General features: G+C 49.4%; 1 protein-coding gene across 4 annotated transcripts in view; it reads left to right on the top strand.

Annotated features, from left to right (window-relative positions):
• The window catches only part of NRDC (nardilysin convertase), a 2,107,381-nt gene that overhangs the window by 1,977,976 nt on the left and 110,282 nt on the right, over window positions 1-19,123 (top strand). For all 4 annotated transcript variants that reach the window (XM_086952436.1, XM_086952435.1, XM_086952433.1 and 1 more), the window contains 2 exons: window positions 15,493-15,609; window positions 16,355-16,444. In XM_086952436.1, the coding sequence (XP_086808562.1) occupies window positions 15,493-15,609; window positions 16,355-16,444 (207 nt within the window). The remainder of the gene's footprint in view (window positions 1-15,492; window positions 15,610-16,354; window positions 16,445-19,123) is intronic.

Below are 19,123 nucleotides of genomic sequence, written 5' to 3'. Positions count from 1 at the left end.
TGGGGGTCTCCCAGGCATTGATGGCGTCTATCTTGGGTTGGAGGGGGGCCACGAGGCCGCTGCCGACCTGGTGCCCTAGGTATACCACTGAGCTTTGTCCTATTTGGCATTTACTAGCTTTAATGGTGAGCCCGGCTCGACGCAGGGCGTCCAACACCTCCCAGAGGTGGTGTAGGTGCTCGGGCCAGTGAGCACTGAACACCGCAATGTCGTCTAGGTAGACTGCACTGAAACCTTCCAACCCAGCCAGGACCTGATTGACCAGTCGCTGAAAGGTGGCGGGGGCGTTTTTCATGCCGAAGGGCATGACTCGGAAGTGGAAATGGCCATCCGCAGTGGAGAAAGCAGACCTTTCTTGGGCCCTCTCCGTGAGGCCGATCTGCCAGTAGCCACTGGTGAGATCAAAGGTACTAAGGTACTGAGCCGACCCTAGGCGGTCAATCAGTTCGTCGGCTCGGGGGATGGGGTGTGCGTCGGTTCGGGTGACTGCGTTGAGTCCGCGGTAGTCTACGCAGAACCTCAGCTCAGGAACGGTGCCGGGGGCGGCCGCCTTCGGAACCAGGACCACGGGGCTAGCCCATGGGCTGTCAGAGGCTTCCACCACTCCGAGGTCTAACATTTTGTCGACCTCAGCCTTGATGCAGGCTCGGACTCGGTCTGGGACTCGGTAGGCTCTGTGCCGTACCGGAGGACTGTCCCCGGTGTCCACGTCGTGGACGCACCAACTGGTTACGCCGGGAGTGAGGGAGAAGAGGTCTGAGAATTTTCCCAGCAATGGCGACATTCCTCACGCTGTACGGGGGTGAGGGAGGAGGAGAGACTCACTCCCTCTACGGAGCCATCTTGATCCTTGGCACACAGGAGGTCGGGTAGAGGGTCCGTTTCCTCTTCCTCTCCGTCGTCGGTGGCAAGGAGTAACCCCAACTCAGACCGCACAAAATGGGGTTTGAGCCGGTTTACGTGTAACACTTTCAGGGCGTTCCTGGCTGATTTCGTATCAACGAGGTAGGTGACCTGGCTCTTGCGCTCTATCACCTTAAAGGGTCCAGTCCACTTGTCCTGCAAGGCACAAGGTTCCACTGGGGACATGACCCAAACCTGGTGACCAGGTTGAAACTCGACCAGAGTGGCATTCTGGTCGTACCAGCGTCTCATCTCCTCTTGGCTGGCTTCCAGGTTGGCCCCGGCCAGTTCGCGAAACTTCCGCGTCTGGTTCCGGAGGGCCAGGACGTAGGAGAATACGTCGGGGGTGTGTGCTCGGAGGGGCGGCCTCCCAGCCCTCCTTGACCAGGCTGAGGGGACCCCGGACGGGGTGCCCATAGAGCAGCTCGAAAGGGCTAAACCCCAAGGATTTCTGGGGTACCTCTCGGTAGGCGAACAGGAGGCAGGGTAGGAGGACGTCCCACTTGCGTCGCAAGGGCTCCTCCAGACCCAAGATCAACCCTTTCAGGGTGCGGTTGAACCGCTCAACCAGGCCGTTGCCCTGGGGATGGTAGGGGGTGGTGAACCGGTATGACACCCCACACTGTTGCCAGAGGGACTTCATGTACCGAGATATGAAGTTTGTGCCTCGATCGCTTACCACTTCTCGGGGGAATCCCACCCGGGAGAAGATCCCCATGAGGGCCCGGCCCACGACTGGGGCCGTCACGGTCCGGAGGGGGATGGCTTCGGGGTATCGGGTGGTGTGATCGACCAGAACCAGAATGAACCGGTGGCCTAAGGAGGTCCTGGGGTCCAGAGGTCCGACGATGTCGATCCCCACCCTCTCAAAGGGGGTACTGACAACTGGAAAGGGCTGGAGGGGAGCTTTGCGCTTGCCTCTGCTTTTACCGCTAGCCTGACACGTGGGGCAGGACTTGCAGTGGTGTTCCACATCAGCCCGCATGTGGGGCCAGTAGAAATGGGTCACTAGGCGTTGGAAGGTCCTATCTTGGCCCAGATGTCCCGCCAGGGGCACATCGTGGGCCAGGTTAAGGAGGAGTCCGCGGAAACGTAGGGGTACCACCAGCACACGGGCTGACCCTAGTTCGGCGGTCTTCTGTTCACTGTACAGTAGGCGCTTTTCCCAGTAAAGGTAGTGGGAGCCAGACTGGTCTCCAGCGGCCTGGGCTGCGGCCTGTCGCCGGAGCCCCTCTAGGGCTGGGCAGGAGGTCTGCTCCTGGCAGAACTCCTCTCGGGACGGTCCTCCCTCTTGGCGCCACTGGGCCAACTCGGGGAGATCTGCTAGGGTCGGGACTGGTTCGACAGCGGGTCCGAGGGGACCTTCGTCCGATGTGTTTTCTTCGAGGGAGGGCTGGTCAAGGACCGTAGGGTGCTCGCCGCCCTCGGTGACATCAGGCTCTTCGTTCTCGGGGTTGGGCATTCTGGCGGTCATGGCTCGGGTGCTCACACAGGCCCATTGGGGCAGGCCTAACATGGCTAAATGGGTCCTTCTCTCTACCTCTTTCCACTGGGAACTCTCTAGGTCATTCCCCAGGAGGCAGTCTACGGGCATGTCAGTGCGGACTGCGACCCGCAGATCGCCCGAGACCCCCTACCACTCAAACGGGACCTGGGCTATCCTGCAGGTGCGGACAGAATTATCGGCTGCTATCACCCTACAGGAGGTGTGGGGGATGATCATGGACTCAGGAACTAGCGTGTACCTAACAGACGTGCTGCTGGCTCCTGTATCCCGAAGGGCTCCTATGCTGCGCCCGTTAACCTTCACTGTCTGGCGATACTTTTCGGTGTTGTCGGGCAGATAATCTCCGGGGATCATCTCACTATTTCCCAGGGAAGCTAGGACCATGGCTGCGGGTTCCCACTCTCCCTGTTCTTCTATCTCCTCCTCTTCTAAGGCTACTGAGGTTATCTGTCTAGTGGAGGACCCAGTGGGGGTGGATTTCGGGGTCAGGGGACATCGGGGGTCACCAGCATAGTGCCCGGGTTGCTGACACTTAGAGCACGTAGAGCTGGGGCGTAGCCCCGGGGGTCCTGCACTCGGGGCGGATCTCGTCACGGGAGGAGAGCGCGGGGTCTGGTTCCTGGGGGGACTATGCTGAGGCCCTGACTGGGAATTCTGCTGCTTGCCCCGACCTCCCCCACCCCGCTGGCGGGAAGATCCTTGTTCGTTCCGGGGGGGTCTCCCCCGGGCGCCTTCTGGACTCGGGTGGCCACCCATCGATCGGCTTCCACAGCCAGTTTCCGTGGGTTGGCATGCTTGCTGTCCAGGAGATGCTGTCTGAGTTCCACAAAGCAATTTGCGGACAGGTGCTCGTAAGCTACTAGGTCGACTAGGCCCTCGAAGGTGGTCACATTGCTGCCCTTGATCCACCCATCTAGGGCCCGGGTGTAGTAGTTCACATAGTCCACCCATGTGGGGCCAGGAATCTTCTTGCACTCCCTAAACCGCTGGCGATACATTTCTGGCGTTAGGCCGTAGCGGAATAAGAGAGCGTCTTTCATGTGTGGGTAGGCGTTCATGTGTGCCGTCGGTAGGTCCAGCAGGGTGTCTCTCCCCTCGCTGAGGAAGCGGCTCCATAAACCGGCCCCCCAGTCCTTCTCCGGGACCCGGTGAGCGGACATGGCCATCTCGTATGCTTTGAACCATTGCTGGATGTCGTCTCCTTTGTAGAACTCCTTTACAACGTCCTTGGGGATATGTACCTTCGTGTCTTTGGGGACCACCTGTTCCCCAAGGCCCGGTGATCCGGCTGCTTCTTTTCTGGCTTTTAATTCGATTTCCTTGAGGCTGCACTCGTGCTCGAGCTGAAGTTTCCGTCCTTCATGCTCCCTCTGGAGCTTCTTCTCCTCTAGTTCTCCTTGGAGCCGCAACTGCTCCACCGCCAGCTTCTTTTCTGCGAGTTTGAGTTCGCCCTCCAATTTGAGGCGCGCTAGTTCGAGCTCATGGCTTTGGTCACGTTCTCGATCGGCCATCTCCTCCGATGACCGCTCTCTCCCGGTTGCTGGGCTCCGGGTCGGTTGCTGGATTCTCTCACCGGCCGGTGTACCGGGTTCGGTCCGTGGCCTCCCTCCCTCGTCGTCTTCGGTCGGGGGGAGGGGTGCTCCAGACTCTACCCACGCGGTTAGCGCTTTCTGGAAATCATCCTTGGTGCTTAGTCCGGTACTCGGGATATTCAGTTCTTTGCAGAACTGCTTCAGCTTTCTGTGCGTGTAATCTTCCAGGAGGTCTTTGTCGAAGGTTGTTTTTACACCAGATTCTGTAGTCGTCATGGTCGCTCTTTTCTTGTGCGTTTGCTGCGTGTGTGTTCAGGTAGTGTGTCAGTGGTACGATCTTCAGACGTAGGTTCGTATCCCACCGCTGCCACCAATGTTGGAAGGCGGTGACCCCAGGGGTCAAGAGGACTCTCCTAACCGCCTGGAACCTCCTCTCCCACAATTACTGCCGAGTCTTATCGAGGGAGAGTCCCCGCCAGGGAGGACTGATCGTACACACTGTCGACACACCACACTTATGAACGGACACCACACTGTGATTCTTTATCAAGAAAGACTTTATCAAGATTGAAAGTAAGGGGCAATACACAGCGATCGAGGGATCGCGAAAGTCTCGTAGCGAGGGATCGGGAAAGCGGGACAGTCTTAGGATGCCAGCTGGCACGCCACGCACCCTGCGCACAGTTCTCAATCCTCGAACTGGGGGGTACGAGGGCTGGCGACGGGACTTGCTGTCCTACTCACTTCTGGTTCAAGATGATCGTGAGGGTAGCGCCGATGGTCCAGCCGGACCAGAAAGTTCGTCAAGCCGCGACGAGGTCAGCAGGGTTTTGGGCAGGAGTACTCCGTCGTACTCGTAGGCCGATGGAGCCGCGACAGCGTCAGCAGGGCTCCGATGGTTCAGATCTTGTTTCTCGAGAGTGGGCCGCGACAGCGTCAGCAGGGCTCCGATGGTTCAGGTCTTGTTCTCGAGAGTGGGCCGCGACAGCGTCAGCAGGGCTCCGATGGTTCAGGTCTTGTTCTCGAGAGTGGGCCGCGACAGCGTCAGCAGGGCTCCGATGGTTCAGTTCCGTAGATTCGAGGGTGAGCCGCGACGACGTCAGCAGGGCTCAGTGGGTCAGAGTCTGTTCTCCTCAAGGTCAGCCGCGATCAGATCAGCAGGGCTTTCTTGTCCAAGATACAACTGCCGACTAGATGGGAGGCAGGCTGTCTTATAGTACTGGAGCTCTTTGATGTCCGGACCCTCAGAGGCAGGGGGCCGGAGGTCCGAGGGCCAGGCGCCTGATCGTCTGGGCGGTTGGTTCTTTGATGCTTTGGACCATGCGCCCAGGGAATCCCAGACGCCCATCAGGGCCTGGAGCCAGCTCACTAGGAGGCCCAAGGTGCAATCGAAACCAGCCCCCATGGGTAGTTCAGAGGTGTGAGGGAAACCAGTTCCTCGGAAGGGGGCCGGAGGTGTGATGGAAGTCTTGGTTTCGGATACTTGAGGAGTCGTTCACCCCCCGGGTAGCTCTGGGCGCGCCAGCCCAGCTGCAGCCAGGAGAGGCCAGGGGCTGCCGAAAGGGAAGAAGGCGGCCGGCCGGCCGGGGTGGCCAAACATGGAGTCTGATGGTCGCGTGCACGGGTGCAGGCACGCGGTCTGGGGATCGTCTCAGGTCCATTGTAGGAGCGTCATATACAGTTCTGGGTGGACGGGAGTCTGCTCCACCCGTAGATCTGGGAGCTGCGGAGATCAGCGAGGACCACGCCACGAGGCCGGGTCAAACAACCACACACACACACAACCACGTCCAACCCCACACACACAACCCCACACGCACAACCCCACACATACAACCATGCCCACAACCACGCCCACACACACAACCACACACACACAACCACACACACACAACCACACACACAACCATACCCACAAACACACCCACAACCACACACCCACATCACACACACACACACCCACAACCAAACACACACTGCCACACACACACACTGCCACACACACACACAGACACACACACACACACACACAACCACATAACCACACACACAGTCACATTCACACACAGTCACATTCACACACAACCACACATACAAACACAACCACACTTACCACAACCACACCCCCCCCACCCCACACACACACACACACACACACACCCTCTCTCTCTGACAATTAATCTTTCTTTGTCCTTATCCTTGCAAGGGATATCATTTGGGCTTTTTATGTTACCTTCAGGTGTTTGGATCCCCCTCTTAGTCACTAAAGAGCTAGTCTCCTCACTGCAGTCTATGTGGTGGCCTTGATGATAGATCAGCAAGGATATATTTTGTTAATTGTATCCTGCATTTATTTAGCTACTCATTTGCTATGCTTTAGCAAGTGTAAATAATCTGAGGGGGTCACCACACTTGTCCTGACACTGGTATCAATGTCCTGGTGATGACTCTTTCATACAACCAAAGACCCTTCATACATGTACTCCTCTTTTTGTTAGAGGTTTGCGTAAACTTGGCCTCAGTTTTTATTCTCTGATATTTATGTATGTCACATAATGGATTCATCCATTTTGGGTGGACTCTATTGTTAATTTCTACTTGTTCTCACAATCATCCTTCTTCTTTGACTTAGTTGTTCTTTTAAATTGACTATTCCCTGCGGGTTAATGTCCATGGAAATCTCTTTTAGTTTGCTCTTGAAGGTGTCTTAATATTCTAACTTTCAGGAGCCTATTATTCAAACTATGCGTTATTTTATTATTGGTGTCGGAGAATATCCCCTTCTATTTTGGGTTGTGTTTCTTTCTGGTAGCTGCTCTAATTACCTGTATACCCGAGTATACTAAGGACTGTCAGATTACTGCCCTTCTGCTTACTGTGGTTTAGACGTTTTCTGCTTCTATAAGACATTTTCTCCTCGAATGAGCCATTCTGTCTCTTGTTTAGCTTGCATCTTATCAGTTGATTGTCTTTTTTTGTTTGGTATTGTCCATGTGGGAGTATAGTCCATTTACTGTAGTCAACTAGGGGATATAGCTTCATGGAGCACATTCTTTGCATGCTGAGGGCAGGTTCAATCTCTGGCATCTCTACTCATTAAATATTTTATTTTTTCCTCTAATCCTCAGTCAGTTTATGCTCTGTCTGATATGTCTTGTTGGTAAATGAACAGAATGGATCTGTTTTTCTTAGATTTCCAATATTGTTTTTTCTTTACCATGTCCTATTTAAGCCAAGTAATATCCTTATTTTCTTGGTTTGTTTTTCCTGTGGTCTTCTTCGGGTTCATAGTCTTTGCATCCTCATTTGCGGCTCTTGGTTGGCTAGCAGTCCTTTTAATGCTTCATCATCCATTTTTGTTAGGGGATATTGTTTCTCTTTCACTTTAACAATTGTTTTGAAGCTCTGTCCCTGATTATTCATTTCCATGCTACTTGTTTTTTTGTGGACATCAGCATGGTGGTAAATTCTGTCTGTTATTGGGATGTTTACATATACATGTCTGGATGTATATATATGTGTGAGTGTAAATATATATATAAATATATAGCGGTGCTATATACATATTTGAATGTTTAGGTCTCGCCTGATCCAGCGCATGTGCTCGTCTGGCCGAGACATTTAGCAGGTTAATTGTCAAAGTGCTACAGGCTGGCTACAGGCTTGCGTTCACGTGAGCAGCCTCCATCTGTCTCTTCCGTCACGGGTCATTAAGTTGCTTGTTTTTATTTCCTGTGCTTTCCCCTCTGCCTCATTCACTTTCACTTTCGTTTGAATCCAAATGTAAATTACCATGGTGTGCAAACTTTTTCGAGTTGCATCAAAATAGTCTTATTATTATTAGTCTTATGAATAAACTTATTGGTCTCAAACTTTGTAGTCTCTTCTGTGCACGGCCACGTATTTGATCTGCTCGTCAATGCCTACCAACTATACAAATTGGTATCAGCCTAATTTAATTGCTCCCAGCACGCAACTTGCATGGATTACAGTACGCACACACGCAACCACACACAACCCCACACACAACACCCATAACCACACAAAATCACACTCACAACCACACACACACAACTACACACACACCTCCACGCACTCAACCACACACACACATACACAACCACACACACAGAACCACACACACAAACAACCACACACACACACAATCACACACACAACCACACAAACACAACCACACACAACCACTCACACACACACCTCCCCCACACACACACCACCCCCACACACACACCACCCCCACACACACACCACCCCCACACACACAACCACCCACACACACACAACTGCCCACATACAACCACACACAACCACATAACCGCACACACACAACCACACACATTCACACACCACACACACAACCGCACCCAAACATACAGCCACACACACAACCACACCCACACAAAATCACACGCACAACCACACACACACGCACTAAACCACACCCACCCACATACACAACCACACATACACAACCACACATACACAACCACACACACAGAACCACACACACAGAACCACACACACAGAACCACACACAGAACCACACACAGAACCACACACAGAACCACACACAGAACCACACACAGAACCACACACAGAACCACACACAGAACCACACACAGTACCACACACAGAACCACACACAGAACCACACACACACAGAACCACACAAAGAACCACACACAAACAACCACACCCAACCACACCCACACACAACCACACACACACACAACCACACACACACACAACCACACACACACACAACCACACACACACACACACAACCACACACACCACCCACACATACATAACCCACACACACACAACCACCCCCACACACACAACCGCCCACTCCCATTCCAACTTAGAAATATTCCAGACTTCATATCTTTCGCAAGGGTCTTAAGACATGGCTTTTCTCTTACTGTTAGACCTACGTTTGCTAGGTGATCAATACTCGGCGCCAGGACACCCTAGGGAAATCGCGCGTTCTACAAATAGTAATAACATAACATAACACACACACACAACCACCCAAACAACCACACAACCACACCCACAACCACACACACACAACCACACAAACAACCGCCCAAACACCACACACACACACACACACACAACCACACACACAACCACACACACAAAACCACACACAACCACACTCACAACCACACCCAAACACACAACCACACGCACAAACACACAACCACACGCACAAACACACAACCACACGCACAAACACACAACCACAAACACACACAACTACACATGCACACAACCACACATGCACACAACCACATATGCACACAACCACACACACAGAACCACACACAACCACCCACACACAACCACCCACACACAACCACACACACAACCACACACACAACCACACACAACCACAACCACACAATCAGAAACACAACCACACACAAACAACCACATACACAACCACACACATACACAACCACACACAACCATACACAACCACACACATACACAACCACACACACCCAACCACACAACCACCCATCCACACAACCACCCATCCACACACCCACCCAACCACACACCCACCCAACCACACACCCACCAAACCACGCACCCACCCAACCACGCACCCACCCAACCACGCACCCACCCAACCACGCACCCACCCAACCACACACCCACCCAACCACGCACCCACCCAACCACGCACCCACCCAACCACACACCCACCCAACCACACACCCACCCAACCACACAACCACACACCCTCCCAACCACACACCCACCCAACCACACAACCACACACCCTCCCACACAACCACACACCCTCCCACACACCCTCCCACACACCCAACCACACACCCAACCACACACCCAGCCACACACCCAGCCACACATCCAGCCACACATCCAGCCACACACACAACCACACCCCCACACACACACAACCACATACAACCACATAACCACACACAGCCACATAACCGCACACACAACCACACACATTCACACACACAACCACAAACACAACCACGCACAAAATCACGTGCACAACCACACACACAACTACACACACAACCATGCATTCAGCCACACACAACCAACCACACACACAACCACACACACAACCACACCCAACCACACACACACAACCACACACACAAACAACCACACACACAACCAACCACACACACAACCACCCACACAGCCACAATCACACACACACAATCACACACAACCAACCACCCACCCACACACACACAACCAACCACCCACACAACCACCCACACACCACCCACACACACACAACCGCCCGCACACACACACAACCACCCACTCCCATTCCAATATTCCAGACTTCATATCTTTCGCAAGGGTCTTAAGACATGGCTTTTCTCTTACTGTTAGACCTACGTTTGCTAGGTGATCAATACTCAGCGCCAGGACACCCTAGGGTAATTGCGCGCTCTACAAGTAGTAATAACATAACATAACACACACAACCGCACACACACACACACAACCACCCAAACAACCACACACAACCGCCCACACACAACCGCCCACACACAACCGCCCACACACAACCGCCCACACACAACCGCCCACACACAACCGCCCACACACACAACCACACCCAACCACACACACAACCACACCCAACCACACACACAAACATCCACACACACACAACCACACACACAACCACCCACACACACACAACCGCCCGCACACACACAACCACCCACTCCCATTTCAACTTAGAAATATTCCAGACTTCATATCTTTCGCAAGGGTCTTAAGACATGGCTTTTCTCTTACTGTTAGTCCTACGTTTGCTAGGTGATCAATACTCAGCGCCAGGACACCCTAGGGTAATTGCGCGCTCTACAATTAGTAATAGCATAACATAACACACACAACCGCACACACACACAACCACACCCACACACAACCACACCCACAACCACACACAAACCACACAAACAACCGCCCACACAAACAACCGCCCCCACAAACAACCGCCCACACACAACCGCCCACACACAACCGCCCACACACAACCACACACACACACAACCACACAACCACACACACACACACACACACAACCACACACACACACACACAACCACACACACACACAACACAACCACACACAACCACATAACCGCACACAACCACACACATTCACACACCACACACACACATTCACACACCACACACACACACACACATTCACACACCACACACACACATTCACACACCACACACACACAACCGCACCCAAAAACACAACCACACACACAACCACACACACAACCTCACACACACAAACACAAACACACACAACCACACACACACACAACCACACACACACAACCACACACAAACCACACCCAACCACACACACAAAACCACACACAACCAGAGACACAAACAACCACACACAACCAGAGACACAAACAAACACACACAAACAACCATACACACACACAACCACACCCAACTACACACACACAACCGCTTACACACCACCCACACACACACAACCACCCACACACACAACCGCCCACACATACACAACCGCCCACTCCCATTCCAACTTAGAAATATTCCAGACTTCATATCCTTTCGCAAGGGTCTTAAGACATGGCTTTTCTCTTACTGTTAGACCTAAGTTTGCTAGGTGATCAGTACTCAGCGCCAGGACACCCTAGGGTAATCGCGCGCTCTACAAGTAGTAATAACATAACACACACAACCGCATACACACACAACCGCCCAAACAACCACACACACACAACCATACACACAACCACACACACAACTACATACACAACCACGCACACACAACCACAAAACCAAAAACACAAAACCACACACAACCACACTCACAACCACACACAACCACACCCAAACACACAACCACACACGCACAACCACAAACCACACACAACCACAAACACACACAACCACAAACACACACAACTACAAACACACACAACCACACATACACACAACCACACGCACACAACCACACACACAGAACCACACACAACCACCCACACACTAACACAAACACCCACAACCACACACACACTAACACAAACACCCACAACCACACACAACCACACACACAACCACACAATCACACACACAACCACACACACAACCACACACACACACACAACCACACACAACCACACACACACACACCACACACACACAACCACACACACACACACACACAACCACACACACACACAACCACACACACACACACACAACCACACACACACACAACCACACACACACACAACCACACACACACCCACAACCACACACACACCCACAACCACACACCCACAACCACACACACCCAACCACACACCCACAACCACACACCCACAACCACACACACACAACCACACAACCACACACAACCCCACACACACACAACCACACACACACACACAACACCCCCACACACACACATTCCAAACGTAGAAATATTCCAGACTTCATGTCCTTTCGCAAGGGTCTTAAGACATGGCTTTTCTCTTACTGTTAGACCTACGTTTGCTAGGTGATCAATACTCAGCACCTGGACACCCTAGGGTAATCGCGTGCTCTACAAGTAGTAATAACATAACACACACACACAACCGCCCACACACAACCGCCCACACACAACCGCCCACACACAACCGCCCACACACAACCACCAAACACCCAACCACACACACACACACACAACCACCACACACCCAACCACACACACACCACACACACAACCACACACACACCACACACACAAAAACACACACACACACACACACACAACCACTCACTCCTCACCTCTCTGGCACTCAAACTTCACCCCCGATGGCCTGACAGTCACCCTTGCCCCTCTTGGCATTCACTCATCCTCCCTGTCACTCACCCTTGACCCTCCTGGCACTAGCCCGGTTTCCCCCAAGAACGATAAATAACAAACATCGGCATAGCCAATAGGTCTCACCTTTGGGACCTTGTAAGTTTTTAGCCACGCAACAGTAGATGTTGTTGCACCAAGGATATTGTGCTGCATAACTAAATACTTAGAAGGTCCCAAAAGCTAGACCTATTGGCTATGCCAGTGCTTGTTATATATGATTTTGTATCTTTTTTTTTTTACACATATATGTATAATTGTCAATCTTGTGTACAATGGCAATTTGAAAGCGGTGTTGGGTATATCTTGATTTGATGCACTCTCTCTCTCTCTTTGTTGCAGTGCTACCTTCATTTGGGTATTGTGCATGCACTTGCTCTTATTTTCCAAATTTTGAAGTCCGCACTTACCGTGATCCTACTGGTCTTCACCTCCTACCTTTGAGTGTTTTTTCAAGGAGAAGTGTTCCATTTTGTTACATACTTTTACCTTGATTGTACATACTTTTACCTTGATTGTCTTCCTGAATTTCTCATGCGCGCATTAATCTATGCTTGCTTTGGTGTGGATGTGCTCTGGGTTTTCTTTCTCTGTTTTCTCAGAATAGGTTTCCCTTTAATAAGATTCTGTTGCCAAAAGGAGCTATAGCTCGGTGACATTATCTTTTACTGCATGCCCTCTGTGTTCCTGCTGTCCATAGGTCATCACATTTGGAGTTATTTAATGTTTATTATAACTTTCACTGTGGTCCTCGGACACAGTGTTGTTTTATTGCCATAATCACATTTTTTCCATGACTTCCCAGGCTTTTCTCCCTTAAGTTCCCTGTGGTTCTCGTCACAGTAGTTATGGGGAGATATTGTTCCTTCTCATGTAACTTCCTACCCAAGTCCAGTCTTCTATCTTAATTTAGACCAACTGGTTCTCTTTGACAACTTTTGGTAGGACCAGATTGCAGACCTTCCTCCGGGTGGGGTAAAGCTATGGCATTTGATTAAAAAGTTAAGGAATCTGCTGCTAGATGTCTCTATCAGATGAACAAGTTACTTCCCTTCGGTCACATATTATCTGGTATAGACATTGTTTAGCCACAGATTCCTGAACTCCTGCCCATCCGCCCCGCTCTGCAAACAGATTGTAGTATTACTTTCCTTCACCTTCAAGAACCCTGTATTCTCTCACCAGTGGTCGATGTCCTCATTCTGTTTGCTCTATGGTTTGGTTTGTCTTTACAGACAAGCCCATTTTCTGGGTCTTGCCATGTCTTTCTTTAAGACTTTGTAACTATTGCTAACAAAAATGTTTCCACCATTTTTTGGCACACTGTTTCCACTGACAGTTTCTATGGGGCGGAATCTGGTCACAAAAGAAACTGATGTTAGCATGTCTTAAATGGACTCTGGTGACGTCACAGGCATGGACGACGTCTATACGGAGTCGCACGACACCATCTACCAACGCGCAGAGGTGCTGCAGCTGAACAATTTCCAGATCCAGTCTGGCAACTGGAGAAAATTCAATAGTTAAGAAATCTGTTGCTAGACTAGGTCTCTACTAGATAATGCATTACAGAAGGGAAGTAACTTGTTTGTTTGTTATAGTCCCATCCTGATCACTTGGCTTTAATTCAATAGGAATTATTGGCCTGCTCGAGGGCAGTTTTAGTGCCTCCATGTCATTTTCCCGAACATTCTAAGAGTAGTGTATGGTTTATTGTATCATCGACTGCAAAAAAGACAGACAGGGCAAGGATTTCTGGTCCGTCTTTGTGAAAGAAGGCAAATCTTCTGTGAAATATATAATTGCTTAAAGCACAGCTTTAAGATATAGGTTATTCCCCACAATGTTTTCTACAAAGTCTACACCTTTATTCTTTTTTGAATAAACAAGTTTCCATATCCATTTGTTTTTTCATTACTGTGTTATAATTATATTTAATGAAAGATATTGCTGTATTGTTTTCAGTTAATCTATTTTCTTTCACATAATATCCACCTAAGGCCTCCGCCTCTCAGTATGCACAGTTTTCTTTTCAAATAAGCAATTGATAATTTCATTTGGCACACTTTTTCTTTCTTCAAGAGAAAAAGTGCCATGCGCTTGCTAAATTGCAATCAATATATGTAGTACCAAATACCTCAAACTTTAGTTTTATGACTGCAGTATTGTGTTACAGCCCATAGCAGGTAAGGAGCGGCTGCTGTGTTTTAGACCTGTATATTGATTTTAATGTGCCCTACTGAAATTGAACACAAGGTGCACTTCAATGTACAATGAAAAAGCATATTTTGAGGTCAATGTTGACTGTGACTGCTTCAATATGGTTAATTCTGTCATCATTTGATAAGCCCTTGACTTCCTCTGATCAACACATGATTGTGGGGTAATCTATTACATACAATTGAACAAACTACTTACTTTAAAATTTTTATGATAACTTATGTAAAGGATTGGAAAAGGGAAACCCGTTCTTCCAACAAATGCAGTCTGGTGACTTCTGAGAGGTAGATAAACATTCAAACTCATGTGTTTTGACTTAGTCTTTAACATTCAAAAGTGTATCACCTTGGTAAGACATTCAATTATTTGTGTTTTCACAGGTTTCTGCCCTCATTAAGCTGAAAGAGTGTGAGGACACCCATCTTGGAGAGGAGGTGGACAGAAACTGGGGTGAAATTTTAACACAGCAATATCTCTTTGACCGACTTTCACATGAGGTAGTTTATTGAATTCAATCTTGCAGTTCTTGATACTAGAATTCACGCCAATATAGACCTATGTGCTATTGTAACTTATCCTCTATGGTGTCTTTTGTAATCAGTTTATGGTACTCATCAATAGGACCAATTTAGGTTTGTATTATGAACTTATGTAATAAAAATGTATACGGTGAGAGAAAGAGCACTGGATGAATATTTTCACTCTACGCTCCAAGCTCTCTCAGTAGCACAGGAAGGTCTTGATAAAATTCCATCTTCATCTTGGTGGTTTAAACTTCAAAGAATTGTTTTCCTGAAGAATTATGACCTTCTGGCAATGTTGAGCTTCTATTTTGGGAATGGTGTATGCTTTAAGTAAACAGCTTTGATCCAAATACAACACTATTTACATTTAAAGCTAATTTCTAGGTGTTAAAAGTGATTGCATTAGTTAATAAATTTAAAAAACACTTTCACATTTTGGTGAATATTTTTTGGATGAAATTTGATAAAACATTCTAGAATCTGAGAAAAACACAAACTTCCATATTGAATTTCCCAAAACATAATACAAGCTTACCATGTACAATTAACAATTTTTATATTTTAAATATGTTCCACACAATGAAAAGACTTGACAATGTGTTTGTCTGTTTGATTGTTCATGCGTTATTATTTTAAATTGTGTGAAGCTAAGGAAGTGGTAAAGCAAATATGGCAGCAAGTAAAAGGTATTTATTTTAACTATTTATTTTTCTTTCAGATTGATGCTTTAAAGACATTCTCAAAGGCTGAGATGGTTAATTGGTTTAAGTCTCATAGAGGACCTGACAGTAAAATCCTCAGTGTGCATGTGAGTATAATACTGGTGCTGCTTGTGTTCCTTCAGAATAAATGCTGGGTCCTTCAAAAATCAAATTACCAAAGTTAGGGAGTTCTCCACTCCGCAAACACTGTCTTTATACTTTGTATCAGCCTTCCTTATTTTAACTGTGCTTTATTGCAGACCGACTGCAGTACACCTAGCATTTATAGTAAAATGCATAGAATATGTTTTTCACCTTTTCGGCATCCTACTAGCATCCACCTTACACCTTGTGACTACTGTAGAATCCATAGTAGTCACAGATACAGCAAACCTGCTGACCCTCACCTGCTATAACATTATACTCTGTGGGAGGAGCTTCGTCAGCAAGCAAGATGGCTGCTTAGGCTCCCGGCTCCGCCGACCTCCGTAACCCGCCACGGTATCCTGTACATTATCCTGACTTTACGCCTAGTCTCTGTGTGCATGAACTGTTCCGCACTCCGATGGTGAAATCCGGAAACTTTTATCGGCTTGTTTGACGAAGTTCCATCGAGTTGAAGTTTGCGGCCTACTCCAGCGGTGAAGCCGGGTCCTGGAGTACTTTCACAGCCGGGCTGTAGTGCAACAACATTGGCAAGAAGAGTCGGGCTGGGTCCGGTCGACCGGAGTGGAGGCTTTAATTCAGCCCGAAATTGGCAGCGATCGTTTTCATTGCTCAGCATCGACCGAGGGGTGAGTCAGCTTGCTGCCGGCTGCGGGTGGGGGCCCCCGTCCCGCGGACCCGGTTTGCGCCCGCCGGGGTTCGGTGGTTCGGGTTCTCTGGCCTGCGGCCTTAACTGGGTTGACCGCGGCTGCGGACAAAGACTGGTCACCCCCTCGCATTTGCGCGTTCGTGGTCCTGTCTGTCCCCCCCCCCCGAGGATGCCAGATTCACCCGGGGAGGTGATTGTGACTGATATCGGGCATGAGAATATGGACCGAACGGTGCATGAGCCATCGCTGAGGTCAATACTGGCAGATCTTTGGGCATTTCGCTCACATGTGGATACTTTGTTGAGCAAATTGGACACGCGCCTATCTGAGATGCTCCTGGTGGAACCGGGCCCAGCCTTATTGTTGGAACAGGAATCTACAGCCATTCATACCGTGGCCATTTTGACTCTGTGCGAGATCCCCGTGAGTAAACAAGTATTGGAACCATCGGATGATGCCCTAGGAGACGGTGTTCCCGAGGATGTCATGGTATTGCTGAACCTTCCACCACCACCGGCTTTGGAGATAACGTCAGGCGTTCCCCTCCCGGAGACTTTTGTTTGTGACTTTCCATTCATTTTGTGGTCATCTTCTCCTTTCCTGGTGACGCTACGACTCCTGTGCAATACACATTGGGACTATTCAACTAGGAGGGAGAGTCCGTCTGCGTCTATAGTTCCTGTGGACTCACTGCCTGCCGGTAGCCATGGGCTGCTTTCTGATGACTCTCTTCTTCTTTATTGCTTCTTTGTGTGCCTTTGGATCTCGCTGGGAGGGGTTTGTGTTCTTGTTCGGAGGGGCCAAGGTTAAGATCGACTGGGTCGGGAAGGGTTGGAGTGGTTTTCATAAGTGTTGGACCTGCAACTGTTTGCTCTAACAGGCTGGGGGGTGTCTCACGGTACCCTCTACTTTCTTCTATATTGTTGTCTTAAACTTGTCTTTTGGTGATAGGGGGTGGCTGTTTCAGGGGGGGGGGTCTAAAGGGGCTGGGAGCCCACATGGATATGCCCTCCTCCGTTTCTTTCTCCGACCTTTGGGGTTTTAGTTATTAGGGGCGACAGGCATGCTGCTAGTGGGGTCAGGCTGTAGCCATTTGCAGGGGTGCAGGGTGGGGGGCTGGAGGTTTTTATTTTTTTATTTTGCCTTTTTTATTTTCTATGGCCTTTCTTTCTTTCTCTCTCTTTCTTAAAGGATCAGCATATCTACGAATCATTCGGATTCTTATCGTTTGCTTGTATTTCGTGCTTATGCTCTTATGAAATCCTGATTCCTGGGTGGGCAGGCTCCGAGTACTGGCGCAACATGGAAGTATATTGTGTGTTCTTTTGTACCGATCTATATGCTCTGGCGCCAATTCTCCATTATAGTGGTCATTACATGCATATCCTGTTTTTTACCCTGTCCCCCGCATTCTGTTTGATTGTATGGCACCTGATCCTCTCTTGTAAAATATAAAATGAAACCTCTGTCTCATCCTGGGACCCAGTTGTGCATTCTGATACAAGTTTTATCCTGAATCGGCTGATGAGCTGTGTCATACTGGGATATCGGAGATTCTAATTTGCCTAGCGGCCGGCCCCTGCGGTTGTAGGCCCATACTTGTATTTTACTGAATGCTACAATAAAGGTTTTTAAAAAAAAAAAATTAAAAAAACATTATACTCTGTATCTACTCATTGACCTAGCATGATCAACACTGGTAAGTCACACCAGAGACGCACAAACCATACTTGATCAAAGAGCTTACATCAAGACCTAGGGTTGTTATGTATGCATGGGTCTCTACTCAGACATACGCAGTAGGTAGACCCATAGATGGGCCAAAATGTCTTTTGGCCTTGACAGGGGAGGTATCAATTCCCAATAAACATCCAGTTGCTCATTACAATATGTCATATCACAGAGCCAGTGGAAAAAGTTACTTATCTTTAATAATGAACCGAAAACAAAGAAAAGCAGTGTGGGCCCTCT

Source organism: Lissotriton vulgaris, chromosome 1_1 (genome assembly GCF_964263255.1).
Source record: "Lissotriton vulgaris chromosome 1_1, aLisVul1.2, whole genome shotgun sequence".
In the NCBI taxonomy this organism is placed as follows: Eukaryota; Metazoa; Chordata; class Amphibia; order Caudata; family Salamandridae; genus Lissotriton; species Lissotriton vulgaris.
Note: the sequence above shows the minus strand (reverse complement) of the source record. Positions and strands in the feature narration are given on the sequence as shown.